The sequence below is a fragment of the Solea solea genome, chromosome 16, assembly GCF_958295425.1.
Source record: "Solea solea chromosome 16, fSolSol10.1, whole genome shotgun sequence".
In the NCBI taxonomy this organism is placed as follows: Eukaryota; Metazoa; Chordata; class Actinopteri; order Pleuronectiformes; family Soleidae; genus Solea; species Solea solea.
Genome location: NC_081149.1, coordinates 19428592 through 19442655, shown reverse-complemented (window position 1 = coordinate 19442655; position 14064 = coordinate 19428592). Strand labels below are relative to the sequence as shown.

General features: G+C 40.6%; 1 protein-coding gene across 2 annotated transcripts in view; it reads right to left on the bottom strand.

The window, feature by feature from the left end:
* Window positions 1–13635, bottom strand: part of LOC131475045 (protein kinase C beta type-like) — an 85381-nt gene extending 71746 nt beyond the window's left edge. Inside the window, exons 1-2 of one of the 2 annotated variants that reach the window (XM_058652857.1) lie at window positions 13165–13635; window positions 10902–10933 (exon numbers count right to left, since the gene is read on the bottom strand). In XM_058652857.1, the coding sequence (XP_058508840.1) occupies window positions 10902–10933; window positions 13165–13343 (211 nt within the window). In that variant the 5' untranslated portion in view covers window positions 13344–13635. The remainder of the gene's footprint in view (window positions 1–10901; window positions 10934–13164) is intronic. The other variant, XM_058652856.1, reaches the window with a different exon arrangement.
* Window positions 13636–14064: the final 429 nt, after the last annotated feature.

Sequence of the window (14064 nt, the reverse complement as noted above, 5' to 3'; positions counted from 1 at the left end):
GAAAGCAAACTCATTATTGTACATTTTCAGCCTTTTTAAAAGAACACTTTCAAACCCACGGCGGCAGCAGCAGCAGCAGCAGCAGCGCAGCAACATATCTGCCCCAGCAGTTAGTAATGCAGGTGAGCCATCGTACCACCTACACAATATGATTCACATTTTAGACAGTTAGTTCATCTCATCGTCAACAACTACTTCCCCTGAAAGCACCAGATCAGGTTCAATTTGCAAATCACCTTCATTAAAATAACAAAACAGAGCAGTTAAAAAGTCGTGCGACACCGACCACCAGAGTGCTGCTAAAGAGAGTAATTAAATGATAAATCAGCCGAGGGGGCATATGAATATGACTTTACTGAGACTAGGTTTATACAAACAGAGCAGCCCATGACTGAGAGGAAAGGAATTAGGTTTGTAACTGGAGGGTTGCTGGTTGAATCCCAGGATGGGTCAAGGGCTGGGGTGCCCCTGAACAAGGCACCCAATCCCCCATTGCTTCCATATAAATGCTGCTCACTGCTCCTGCGCCCGTGCTTGTGTGTCTGTGTGTGTTCACTACTGGTGTGTAATAAGTATGGTTTAAATGCAGAAGACAAAAGTCACTATCACTCATTGCTGTGTTTTGCAAAAATAACTTATTCTAATTCTGAGGCCTTAACTGCATAATTTAATCCTCTTTGCCCAACTTTTTTTGCATGGCGCCCCTTTAGCACATAAAAAAAAAAAAAAAGGAAAACTGGGCGGTTTTTATCTGGACAGCGGGTTGCCAATGAGCCCACTACCAACATAGCACCAAATGGGATTCTGATGGTATGATAAGCTTAAAGTGTATGTAAAGCAAATTATAGTGACTCATATATTATGCAAGAAAATAGTGTCAGGAAAAGGGAGTAAAGCATTGTGTAGTCAAGATTGAAAATAGTTTCTCTACAGTTCTGAGGATTTTTTTAGGCGTGTCTAAATATGGCTTGATGACACACTGGAGCCACAATTTGCATAACTCCTCCCAAAACGCTATCACTATATAAGCACTTAATCATTCACTAGCTGGTTTGCTGGCTCGTTCTGACTCAGCATTTTGTTTTTACAATTAAATGATAAAATACCTTCACTATATTAAGATAATCATTAGCTGTACTAATCTTTTGTTACCTCATTGTCTGCTTAGGTAATATAGTGTACAAGACATATAGTTGTTATAATACTGCATCTCTCCTTCAAACAGACATGATATTTGACAGTTTGCTTATTTTGAGGGGAAGAAAGAATCTAAATTTAGTTACTGGTAGCTGGTTCCCAGTTTCTGTTGTTTCTGCCTGTGTTTGGGCCATAATGTCAAACAAGCTTGACCCACATCGGCCATTTGATCCATCCTGAGATGTCTCCGAAGTGTCACCAAGGCAACTGGTGCCAGAAATGGCAGTAGCAAGGACAACGAGGCCCTGAGGGATACAGTCTTTAAGTCTGTTACTGAAAGTGGAGTACACACACACACACACACACACACACGCACACAGAAAACAAACAAACACTCACTGACCGCAGTCTTCAGTGTGTAAGTGGGTCAGGGTCATTGAGCATATCCTCACTCACAAGTAAAATTAGATTTTATCAGACCCACACCCATTCCACATTAAACTGCGAAGAAAAGAGTAGTTGAGGGTAGAAAAGATACCATGTGTTACTGTGACTATAAACAAAGTCATGATGACAGAGTTACATGTTTGCTGAAAGTTGAAAAGCAAACAAAAACTGAACAACAACTGGTTCTTGTATCATAGTTCCTTATAACCCTGACTACTCTGGATGGGGGAAAAATATTGTATAGATACAAAGACACCTGTATTTGTATTTTATTAATTCAACTGCAAAATGAGAATTCTATTTTGCACAATTTTGTTTTGTTGCATCGTTCAAAATACCTCTAGCAGTACAGACCGTACTGACAGTTGGTCAGGTGCAACATTTCTTAATGACTGTGTCGGTCTGCGTGTCTTCTTCAATTCAAGTTACCCAAATAAGTTATAACTAAAATGTTAACAAACGTATGCTTTGGTACTATATTTTGCACTCATAAAAAAGTAAAAAGATGCAATGTAATGCAAAGTTGCACAATACTGTTAATGTCACAATCATTTTGTAATGTAATAATATTATATCATGAAACCCCCCCAACCAACAATTGTATTCTAAGTGGATTATTTTGTTTAACAGTTTCTACTTGCATTTATTTTAACTGTGTTTCTTAATGCTGGTTAATGATTTAAAAAAAACGACAACAAAAACAACTTGCATCCCAGATTCATTACGCTTTTTCTCCTATAGTCATAATCACAGTGAGCCTTCCCACCTTAAACATGTGATTCATATTGTATTATGCCGTTCTGTGCCATGTTTGTTGTGTCTGATACGAAAGGCAGAAATCAATGCACTATAATGCTGAAATATTTTTGGCTCCATCAATACGCCGACTGACGCTCACTATCATTGTTCTACACACCATAGTAGTGGCAAGTATGAAAGAGTGGTGTTGTATAACATGAACTCTTGAAAAAGCTGAGAATAAAGTCTTAGACAAGCTGTTGGGATCAAGTCACTTTCATTACTGATGATAATCAGATGACTAAGACGATTTCCATAGAGCATTATGCGTTTCTGCTACAGTAAGTGAGTAAGGCTTTATCTATTTAGCACTTTTTAAAACACAACCAAAATTGTTCAGTTTTAATGATTTAAACTCGAAAATATTCCCTTTTAAGAAGCTGAAAAATCGGAAGAAAATATTTACAGAGGCCACAATTAACATAAAAAAACACTTGGAATTTGTGCTAGTAAGTTAGGAAGGCTAAGCTCTAAAAATGTGCTTTCAGAACTTTTTGAATGGATGAACAGATTCTGCATTTCTGTCAGTTGGGAGAGGCTTTTCCGTAATGCAAAGTTGTATCCCCTTGAGGCGTAAGGTGGAGGATGTCAGTGGTCTGGAAGTGGTACCTACCTTTAACGTCTCGTGTTTATATGTATTGTATACTCTATTATTGCTATGTTTAAGTGCTCTCCAGAGTAGGATGAGGGAAGGTTTATCAGAATGTTGAAGATGTGAAAATACTGTAGGTGTCGGATAATGTCTGCTCCGGCTGTTTCCTTACTCGTGAAATCTCTTTGGACTTGAAGTGCACAGTGAACCTACAAAGAGCCTTTTCCTGCCACTAGGGTGGTGGAAACATATAGAGTCGCGCAAAGTTCAGAGCGCTTTAGTCCATAATGGGGTGGGAATAAAAAGACAAAAACTGCACTTCCAACTTGGACCACATGGAGCACGTATCACATATCATAATGTATCATGAGGTACCCTGCGTGTCCCACCCCTAGTCCATAATAGCACCTCGTCATGTCCTGATAGCCACAGGTGACTCAAACAAGGTGTAGTCTGTTTCAACAAAGCTGTAATCACAGCGCTCACTCTTCGACTCAGCTTAAGGCAGTGTGTGCTCTGTGTGTTCTGAAGGCAAAGCTTTGACAACAAAGCAGACGAGAGAGGCTGGGCTGTATCAGTGTCTTCGCTTGCAGAGTAGCATGCTATTGCAACCTTTTTACAGATTCCTACGACACCAGATATTTTTATTTTATTTTTCCCCAGACAACATTATTTATTGATGGGTATATCTGACGATGATAGCCGTTTGATACACGAACCAGAAACGCGTTACTGATTAATGTTTACCCTGGAAATAGTGGTCATTGCCTACTGTAATGGCTAATGGGGATCCTAATTAGCTAAACCTAATTAACTAAACCTCACCCAAGCTCAAGTTCCATAGTCCAACCCCCAAGTCATCATTGACAGTACACTATTCTGTCTGTCATCCAGTGACCCCATTCAGATCTAGTATTAGCATCCATCCTCAGTGATCTAATTGCATGTGGATAGAGTTAAGTGGCATCAAAAGTGCGTCTTAAACGCATCTCTTCTGACCACTTACGAGCTAGTGTCACCATGCTTTCTTCAAACGCACACGGCACCATGACTGTTTGCAAGAGGAAAATGCCGTGTTTAGCAATACACCTAACGACATCATTACTTGATTAACATCCTTGTCACCTCCCACATCGATTACTGCGACACCGTCTTTGTTGATCTTCCATTCAATATTCTCTGCAAATCAGGCCAGAATGCACCTGCCAGAATGTCGAGCAGAACCTCAGCCATAGGGACAGTGGCTCCTTATTAAACACCTCATTGATTATAGAAATTCTCCTTGCCACCATCAAGGCTCCCCACAACCTTGCATCACCATACATCTATCGCGCTCTCCCACCCTAGCTCCTCACCTCCGCTTACGCAATTCAACCTCAAGTCCGACTCTCTCACCACCTTCAAATCAAATACCCCCAAAACTCTACTTACTTTTGTGATCATGAAATGATAATTTCCTACTCATTTTAAATATGACTTTTCCATCTATACTGTTTTATTTGTTACGTTTTTTTGTTGATGACCCTGAGTGTTGTGAAAGGTGGCTAATAAATAAAACGTAACAATTATACAAGTATACGTTCACAGTAAAGCCACATTTATTACTGATATTTACCTTGGATTTTAGAAAGTATGAGCTTTACAGTTTCCCATCCTTATTCTCTTATCAGTCACTACATTTACATGCAAACTTTAATCTAACTAAGGCTGTAGTCCGACTAAGACAGGCAACCGGACAACTTACAGAGTCCGAGTAAACATGCAGAGGAGAAAATCGATTATTGGCGTTGTACATCTGACTCCGCCTCCACAGGTGGTGCTGTATAAGCTAGCAAGTATTGAATCAGTTTCCTGTTGACATTTATGTGATCAATTAGATCTAGCATGGCTCTTGTGGTTTCTGTGTTGTCCCAATACGATGCTGGGAATTTACACGCAGTCCATTTCTACTACTACCAAGTCCGACTCCAGTCCGACTATGCGTATACATGCAGGAGTAATCAGACTATGAATCAAAGTAGTTAGTCCGACTGGCTAAATTTTAGTTGGACTAACATGTTTTCATGAAATTAAAAAACAACAACAGTGCTGTCTGTTATCTCTATAAAGACCTCTGTCACTTTTTAATCCTTGCTTCTTTTTTTTTCCTGGTACTATCCATGTTCTCCCTTCACACCTACACACTCAGCACTCTCTCCTCTTACATGCCCCTCCCCACTCCCCCATCCATCCATCCATCTACCATCCATCCATCCTATTTAGTGGCAATCTCAGAGGAACACTTACGCTATTTATAAAAACATCAAAGCCCATAGTTTCCAACTCACAGACACTAGAGAAAAAGGAGGATGAGACGAAGGAAGAGAGATATAGGGAGAAATGGGGAGCTGGAGGATTGATTGAAGGAGAGGGGGAACCAAGGGAGAAAAGAATTTGAGAAAAATAGTGACGATAGAAATGATGCTGAAGGCTATGGATGGCTATGATGGAAGGATATAGAGAAACCAAAGCTGGGGAGATGGGGGAATTGGCAGAAAGAGAAAAACTGAAAAAAGAGCGTAGGATAAAAAGGAGCGAGTGATGGGTCTAAAGCAATTAGGGAAACAAAGAACGGTGCAGGTGGAAACACAAAAGACTGGATGACAGAATCAGATATTAAAACCCTTTTTCTTTGCTTCAGGATCTCAATGATACACCTCAACACTGGTGTGTGTGCTCATGCATTTGTGTGTGTGTGTGTGTGTGTGTGTGTGTGTGGGAGGCAGGTTTTGGATCTGGAGACCTTCCACCCACTCGGGTTGGAGTTGCAGAAGCACCTGAGCAGCGTTCAGCTCTGCCAACTGACACCAGTGTTTGCAAATATTCACTCCCTCATTTATATATGAAGAGCAAAGAAAACACAACATGAATCCAGATGAACTACAGCATGGGCACTGTGCCCAAATACAGCGTGATGGCTGCAGGTGAAAGGGGAGAGACGCTCGATTAAACCCAAACACAAAAGATGCCATCAGTCAAAGAGAAGACTGAATAGTGCTGTTTATAAATACATACATTTCCCCTCTGGTAGAGTGCTAAATGCTGCAACATATTTATCGCCCGTTTTAAGTGCAATCAACACTCCATGCCCACACCATTTTATCTCTCCTCTTTTCTACCTCTTCTTCCCTCTGTCCATTATCTCCTCTGCCTGGCAGAAAAATCTCACCCACCACCTCTTTGCTGGAGTGTCATTTCTGCATACTTCCCTTAGCCCTTTTTTCTCTCATTTTTTTTTTTTTTTTTTTTAACAATTTCTCTGTTTGATTGCAATTTATTTATTTACTAGATTTGTGTGCATTCCTCTTAATCCAGTACAAATTATTCAGAAGGCAAAACAAGTGCCACAATTTAGGTTGAAGCCATTCCAAAAAACACTTAACATGCTGCATGTTACAGTGTGCACAAGATACTGGTCAGAATCCCTGCATCGGATATCGGACAGATAAAGATGTAGAATACGATGCAATCCAAAGATCCTACATACACCACGTTTCACTAAGCACGGACTGTAAAAATGTAAATACAAATCAGCAAAAGCATTTTAGCTGAGTCATGTTTGGGCCGTTTACTTCTTCTTTTTGGGAGAACAATATTTGTTACACGGCATCAGTATCGAATCGGACACAAAAAAGTGATATCGTCCCATCCCTATTTAGCATTAAAAACAGAATGGTGGTCAGAATACATTGAATGTTGCCATGTAGCATGTCTTTTATCCTTGTTTTTTTTTCCATGAGATACTTTGATTAGAACTTTCGGGGAAATCCTATAATCCTCCTATCTTTCCTTGTGCTTCCCACTCACTTTCCCCCTTTTATCTCTCCATTTCTCCTAAATGAATTCCACTCCAACTTTTCTATCCTCTTCCCCTTCTTACTGCCCTATTTATTTACACCGTTTCTTGCACTTCCCATCACTGCCCATTACTTTGGAGTTCTAAATGGACAATTTGCCCATTAAGGCTGCAAGCAGAAAGAAGAGGACACTAAATAGCCTGTTACACGCTGAAACCCAGCTCATACTAACAAACTCATTTAGGAACACATGCATTAACACAAACACAAAACCAATCAAATGGAGGCAGCAGTTCTGCACAAACAGCCTTTAAGGAAATGAGCACTCACTCGGTCATTAACTACAACATGGATCACATAGCACACACACACACACACACACACAGAGAGTCATAACTTCCAACATAAAGACACAGGAGATCTTATGTTCACAACTAACACACTTGACACATTACATAACACATGCTGCTGCTGCTGCTGCTGCTGCACAACATTCTTTCCTGTGTATGGAAACCTGAAAAGTAGAACGCTACCAAGTCATTCCAGTCCATTGTTTACAGCCACAACAACAACAACGAGGCAATGCTCTGCTTGGACCAGCAGTACTGTACACAGAGTTACACAACACGCAACACCAAGCCAACCTTACAGACTGCACATTTGCCAGCAGCGTGTTAAATTAACCGATTGTTAATTGATTACTAAATTAATCACCAACTATTTGGATGATCAACTCATCAGTTCTAGCGACTTTCTTTAACTCGCATTTAAGGAACTTCAGCACACAAGTTCTGTGATTTAAGTTCCTGAAATGGGAATATATTCAGCCCCCCACACACACACACACACACACACACCCCAATGACAGTAAACTGGATATATTTGGTTTGTGCACAAAACAAGACATTTGAGGATGAACAAAAAAACAAATCAATTAACAAAGGACAATTGTCACAGACTTTTTACATTTGCACGTTTCTCTTCACATCCTTCAAAAGCAAAACAAACACCACAGTGATAACACAAGAGCCATATCTGTTCTTACTAATGACAAGGCACGAGAAACCCCACAACGCACAAATGTGTCACATGTTGCTAATGAAGCTTAGCTTCTACACCCACTGAGTGGATTCGTTGAGATGGCACAATAATAATAGTAATAATAGTAATAATATGTGAGCTGCACTTTTGACAAGGTGCAATCATCGACCTCTTCTGGATCAGTAACAATTGAAGCCACCAAAAAAAAAAAAAAGTTATTCACAAATCACTTTCTCACATTTGCATTTTATCTACAGTGTATGCCATTAATATCTTTATCTTTTTTGTTGTTGTTTTGTGTTTCCATTGCACAAATCAAAACGATGCATCAATAATAATAATAATAATAATAATAATAATAATCATCATCAGCTGATAAAAAATGACAAATATTGGCCTAAATGGTCTATAAAGCAAACAGACCAAACAACCTCCAATCAAAAGTGGAGGATGACGACAACAATGACGAATATAGTGACAGTGAATGCCAGACTATGAAAGAGGTGGGATTAGGACATCATCGTTTTCCACAAGTGGTATAATGGTCTACGTGAAATCGTAGGTGGCATTTTGAGATTTTCCCACTCTGGGAAACGTTAAAAAAACAACAACTTCATATTTGATTCATTTTCATTCACTCATTACCCCATAGGAGAAAAAATCAAGCTGCACACACTATACATTTATGAGAGAACAATGCAACTATCAAATAACCAGGATGTGTTCCTTCGTGTGGCTATCCTGGCATTGGAGTTAGAAGTGAAATTTTAGATGAAAACACTTTTTGTCCTCACTGTCCTCTAACTCTCCCAGCCCTGGCATCAGAATAACCCCCCGCCAACAAACACACACCTGTGCCTCACTCTCACTCTGCTCCAGAGGCATGTAGATCCCCACAGGGCAGCGGATGTATCCCGTTAAAGGACACTATTGACATATTACATACGCAAGATGGCTAATTACCCGCTAACCTACAGCTGTATTGAACACAGCTCCTCTTCCTTCCTACAGCATATAGACAGTTGCATCCGAATGTTTCACTGTTGCTAGGAGACGTGAAAATCCTTGGACACATCCAGTTGGCTATTAATACAAGTGAAAAAACACAGACTTCAAGCAAATTGAAAGAAAAGTACAAAACCTCCACATTCTTGTCAGCTCGATGTGTTCCTCTGATTGCTTATGTCATTTCCTGTGGCAATGCAGACGCTTAATCTGTCAAATGGTGACAGTTGTTTTTCTCAGACTCTGTCGTCGCTGAATGGAAATGATGCGGGTAAACACACAGTTTAATTTTCGTTTACTTACACTGCCATCTCAACCTAGAGTCTATTACTTAAAAGTAATACTATAGAGTTTATGTTGTCAGAGGAAAATGAAGTTTCAAGGACAAATAGTGTGTTAAAAGGTGCTTAATATTCAATCCATTCCATTTTTCGATGATATAACCAGCAGGGCTTCTATTTTACTGAGCCACAATTAACACAGCTGCACTCATATCTCTTATATACACTTTTTAATAAAACTGTCAGGGACACATTTCAGTCACTAAAGTATACCCATTTCCTAAGTTAAAGATTAACATATCATTGATTATAAGAATTTATAAATCAATTTACAGCCAACATTTGTGTCATTTCCCTGGACATTACATATTGAGTACTTACGGTTTATACCAAGAGTGGGTGCACATCAACCAAAGCACTAATGCAATTAACATAAGGAAAAAAAAGGCAAATGAAGGTCGACGAAGCGTCCTCTCAGACGCACCTTCACCGGGACATACTGTAGCACAGTGCAATTACAGCCATGACGCTGTTTTCAAATGCATTAAAAGCACAAGTCAAGTCGAGCCAATTTTAAAAAACAACCAAGGTGGAACAAAGTGCTTTACAGATTTAAAAGGCACAGCAACATAAAAGGTGTAACACATAAAATCTATCTATCTATCTATCTATCTATCTCTCCTCTGTTTATGAACCACATTGACTAGCGGAAACCAAACGCACAAAGTTTCCCCAGCGTCATCAGAAAGATCATTTATCTGCAGCCTGAATTAACATTTCATCAGTCTAACACAACCTATGTGCCAACAATTGGAGACAATGTACAAGGTTTAAAATTTAAAACTAAGAAAAAGACATTACTAGCAAAATAATAAATAGCAACTATTTACCAAGACAAAATATGAAAAAAATCCCTCTGGTATTAACGTTTTGATTGTTAAAAGTAGATTTTCCTGGAACAGCTGGTGTGTTACACACTCAGTCAATGAACGGAGTATGTAGGCACAACAAATGGGAGAGTTATTTCCTGAGCCTCGGTCACCTTCCTACTATTTCTAAGTAAATCTAGATACAGTTTGCCTTGCTTTGAGAATCAGAAGCCAAAATCCTGCCTCCACGTTCAGACGTGCCTACATGTGCTGCTCTACAATCTTCCCCACTGATCTTCAAAGAAAACTAAAACATGGTGTTAGGTTGACTGTATATGAAAGACTCACTAAATCTATAACTGTCTTCACCCAACTCTCTTCATCTGGCCATTACCTGAGTATTTGTTCTCAACAAATCCCAAATACAAAAGGATAGCATTAACACTGGCTGTCAAAATAGTGATATTATGAGTCAATAATTCACATTAAAACCTCAATTCATTTCAATTCAGAATAAAACTGTGTTTGGTGCCATATCTTTTTGAATTGTGGTCTTCTGAATCACACACCTCAAAACCTCAGTGTTCACTTAAGCCCTTTAAACACATGGATAAAGAGATGTGATGAAAGGTAGAAAGATAAAAAATGAAGCAGGTAGTGGAAGCGACAAAAGAGTGCAGGGAGAGGAGAGGAGACAAAATAAGGGGAAGGATTAACGCTAATCTGAACCTGGAAACCAGATAGAAAATGACAGCAATCAAAAGAGAGAAAGAAAAAAAACAACAAGAAACAGTGACAGAAACACAGGGCGACAAAGTTAATATTGCTCGTTCAATGGAGCACCACCTGTTGGTGTGTTTGTGTGTGTGTATTTGTGTCACTTTAATCCACCTACCCTGACACTGGAATCCCTGTTTGCCAAAACCCCTGTGGGAAGAGAACAAACACAAAAAAGAAGAATATTGAACATTGTACGGGCACAGGTGTGTGTGTGTGTGTGTGTGTGTGTATACTGTACACATACAAACACATGAACAAAGCTTTAAAAAGAGAAAAACCTTTGCCACAAGATATTTGCATGGAGTCAGATACTGGCTGTCACTTGTATAAAATACAGCACTAATCACTTCATGAATGTATGAACAGTGCTGGTCATGAACTGAGGACAACTCGGAGACACAAATCCTCACTCGCACACGCCTGATGTCACACCAGGCGAGGCTGCAGCTGCCCAAGGCAAAAAGGTCAACCACACCTAGTCAGAGGTATGGAGAATGCTGGGATGCCTGCAGGTGTACACGCACACACACACACATTTGCCAACACACCTGCATACATTCACCAACACACCCAAACCTGCTCATGTTCATATTGTGGCTACAAATAGATAATCTCTTGGACAGTAAAAATCACTCGGCGCTCTCGTCGTCCTTTTTCATCACGCTTATTGAGCTCTCTAGACAGATAGACGGAGAGATGGATAGAATAACAATCCCATCATATTCCCATGAACACACATATGCAATCTTTTGGGTCAAACCATTTAGCCATTCACAAATTAAAAAGCCTGTCGCAGGACTTAAATTATGGTTGTATTGGGAATAGTGCAGAGCGCTATAAACGGCACAAATTAGGCCAACCTTGAGCCGGGAACTCATTTAATAACGCCAGCACAGAGAGCTAGTATCACTGTCTAGTAAACCCCAGCAGGCCGCAGGATAATATGTCTGCACAGGTGATTGAGAGGAGAAATGAAGGAGCAGGATGGGGACCGATGGAATTATAGCAGAGGTCGTGTCAGGGTTCAACCATGTCAAGAGCAGGTGAGTGATCCTGACCCGACGCCACAACTTTGGGAAAACCCGCATTTCATTTTCCTCAGCTTCTCTCTCACTTCCTCTGCCTACATAACACGTATCAAACAGTAGTCTGCAGCCAGTGATTCCTGCCCACAGATCTCCATGTCTTTCCTTCCACATATAGCATCAACAACAAGAATAAGGCTCCAGTCAATGTTTGAGAAAACTCCCTCTCCCTCTGCTTCTGCTTCCCTCCTCCAACTTACTGACATAATACTACATCATATTCTTTCCCCACCACCAACACTTGACGACTGTCAGTGTTTGTAGACATCAGCCAGCATTTGTGTTCAAGACTTTTACATAAAACAACACCTTTGTATGTTTACCATTGACATAAAAAAATAATACTCTCTTGTGAGACATATCAAGTGCTCTTCGGGGGCCCATTTATCGCCACAGGGTCCCTAAGCTGCAGCTTAGTTCACTTATACGTTGGACCAGCTGTGCGAGCGCTCTTTTCAAGAGAGAGCTGCAGAATTCCAGAGTAAATGGCCCCAGAAATTGAGGATGAACAACCCGAGGCTCATTCCACAACAGGAAAAGTGCCGGCAGGAGGAGAACCAGAGCTGTTGGCACATTTCTACACGCTCATGTCACCAAAACCTGAGCTGTAACACGCTTAAAAAAAAAACAACAACAACAACTCGTCAGATAAAGAAGTATGTGTGTGTGTGTGAAAAGAGGAAGTCGAAATGATAATGTTTGGACAAAGTGTCATCAATGCCATCCAAGTAAATGCTATGACTGTAATTTGTTTACGATATGTACAAATCCTGTTAAATGCAAAGTAGACCCAAACTCGCCTGGCCACATACGTGTGGTGTTTTTAACAATCATGATAAAACAGGAGATAGTGGAAGCAAAATGGAAATTTAAAATTGAATGGGCTTTTCACAGAGAAGCACTCGACGTTCTCAAAGCATGTTTGCACAGCACACGATGAAATAATGATATAATGCCGAGAGCATTTATCAAAAAAAAACGTTGTTTATGGTGTTAAAATGAAGATCTAATAATAAGTCACCAGCTTGAAAACAAACACTGCCAGTTCCTGCTGAACATTTCACAGACGACAACAGTCAAGCACTAGTGGAGATAAATCATGTCCTGCTTTGGGGCCCCATAAAGGCTTGGACCGGCTCTGGTTAAATGGGAAATATGTAATGCCATAAACAGAGAAAACAATGATTTGTTGTTGTTGTTTTTTTGTATTTGTAGTAGTAATATTATAATTGACAAACAAAAGACAGCGAGTGACACAGTAGCAGGTTATGAAACCCCTCCCTCCCTCCTCACCAGATGAAGTCGGTGCAGTGGCTGCAGAAAGTGGGCTGCTTGAAGAAGCGCGCGATAAATTTGTGGTCCTTCACCTCGTGCACGTTCTTCTGACGGAGGGCTCCCTGACGAGCGAAGCCCCGCATGGGCGGACGGGGTCCGTCCTCCCCGTCACTGTTGGCCGCCGCCGAGTCTGCCATTCTCCCGACTGACTCACTGAGAAACTGACTGACCGCCTGATTACCTGTGCCGCGGGTTTAATCTTTACTTTCACTTAACAACGTTAAGTTGCTGTTCTTGTTTTTTTGTTGTTGTCGGTTCCTTAAAAAAAAAAGGGATGGCACGTGCCGTGTACCGACTGCAGTTCAAGCCGTGGTCCTGGAAGTGGCTGCTGGTTCGGTTTTGTTGGTGAGTTTGAGGGTTGATTGTCCTTCTGCTGCCGAGAGCACGAGCTGCCGCTGCACCGCACACACTCACACTCTCGGTCTGCGCTTCCTCCTTTTCTCTCGAGCGCTCCCAGCTGAGAGAGAGAGAGAGAGGGAGGGACAGAGAGAGAGAGAGAGAGAGAGAGGGAGAGAAAACTATAAACGTTCATTCTGAGCCTGTTATCAAATGCATTCACAGAGCTGATGGTGCTTTTAAACCATTTTTAATAAACAGGATGTGAATAATAAATGTTTTCACCAGTGTTTTCATATTAAAGCTGCAGTACGTATTTTTTTGTGATTTTCTTTTTGGAGGCCTTTGTCAACAAAAACTCTTTTTAACATGATTTGTGTCCATCTGAAAACAAGCTCTGACAAGCAGATAGCACCAGACCTGTGTGGGGTGGGCGGGGTCAAGAAACATGCCGTCAATCTGTTGTTTTACAGGTTTGTATTCTGAGCACTATACTGTAAATCACTCCTGACACTATTCCCT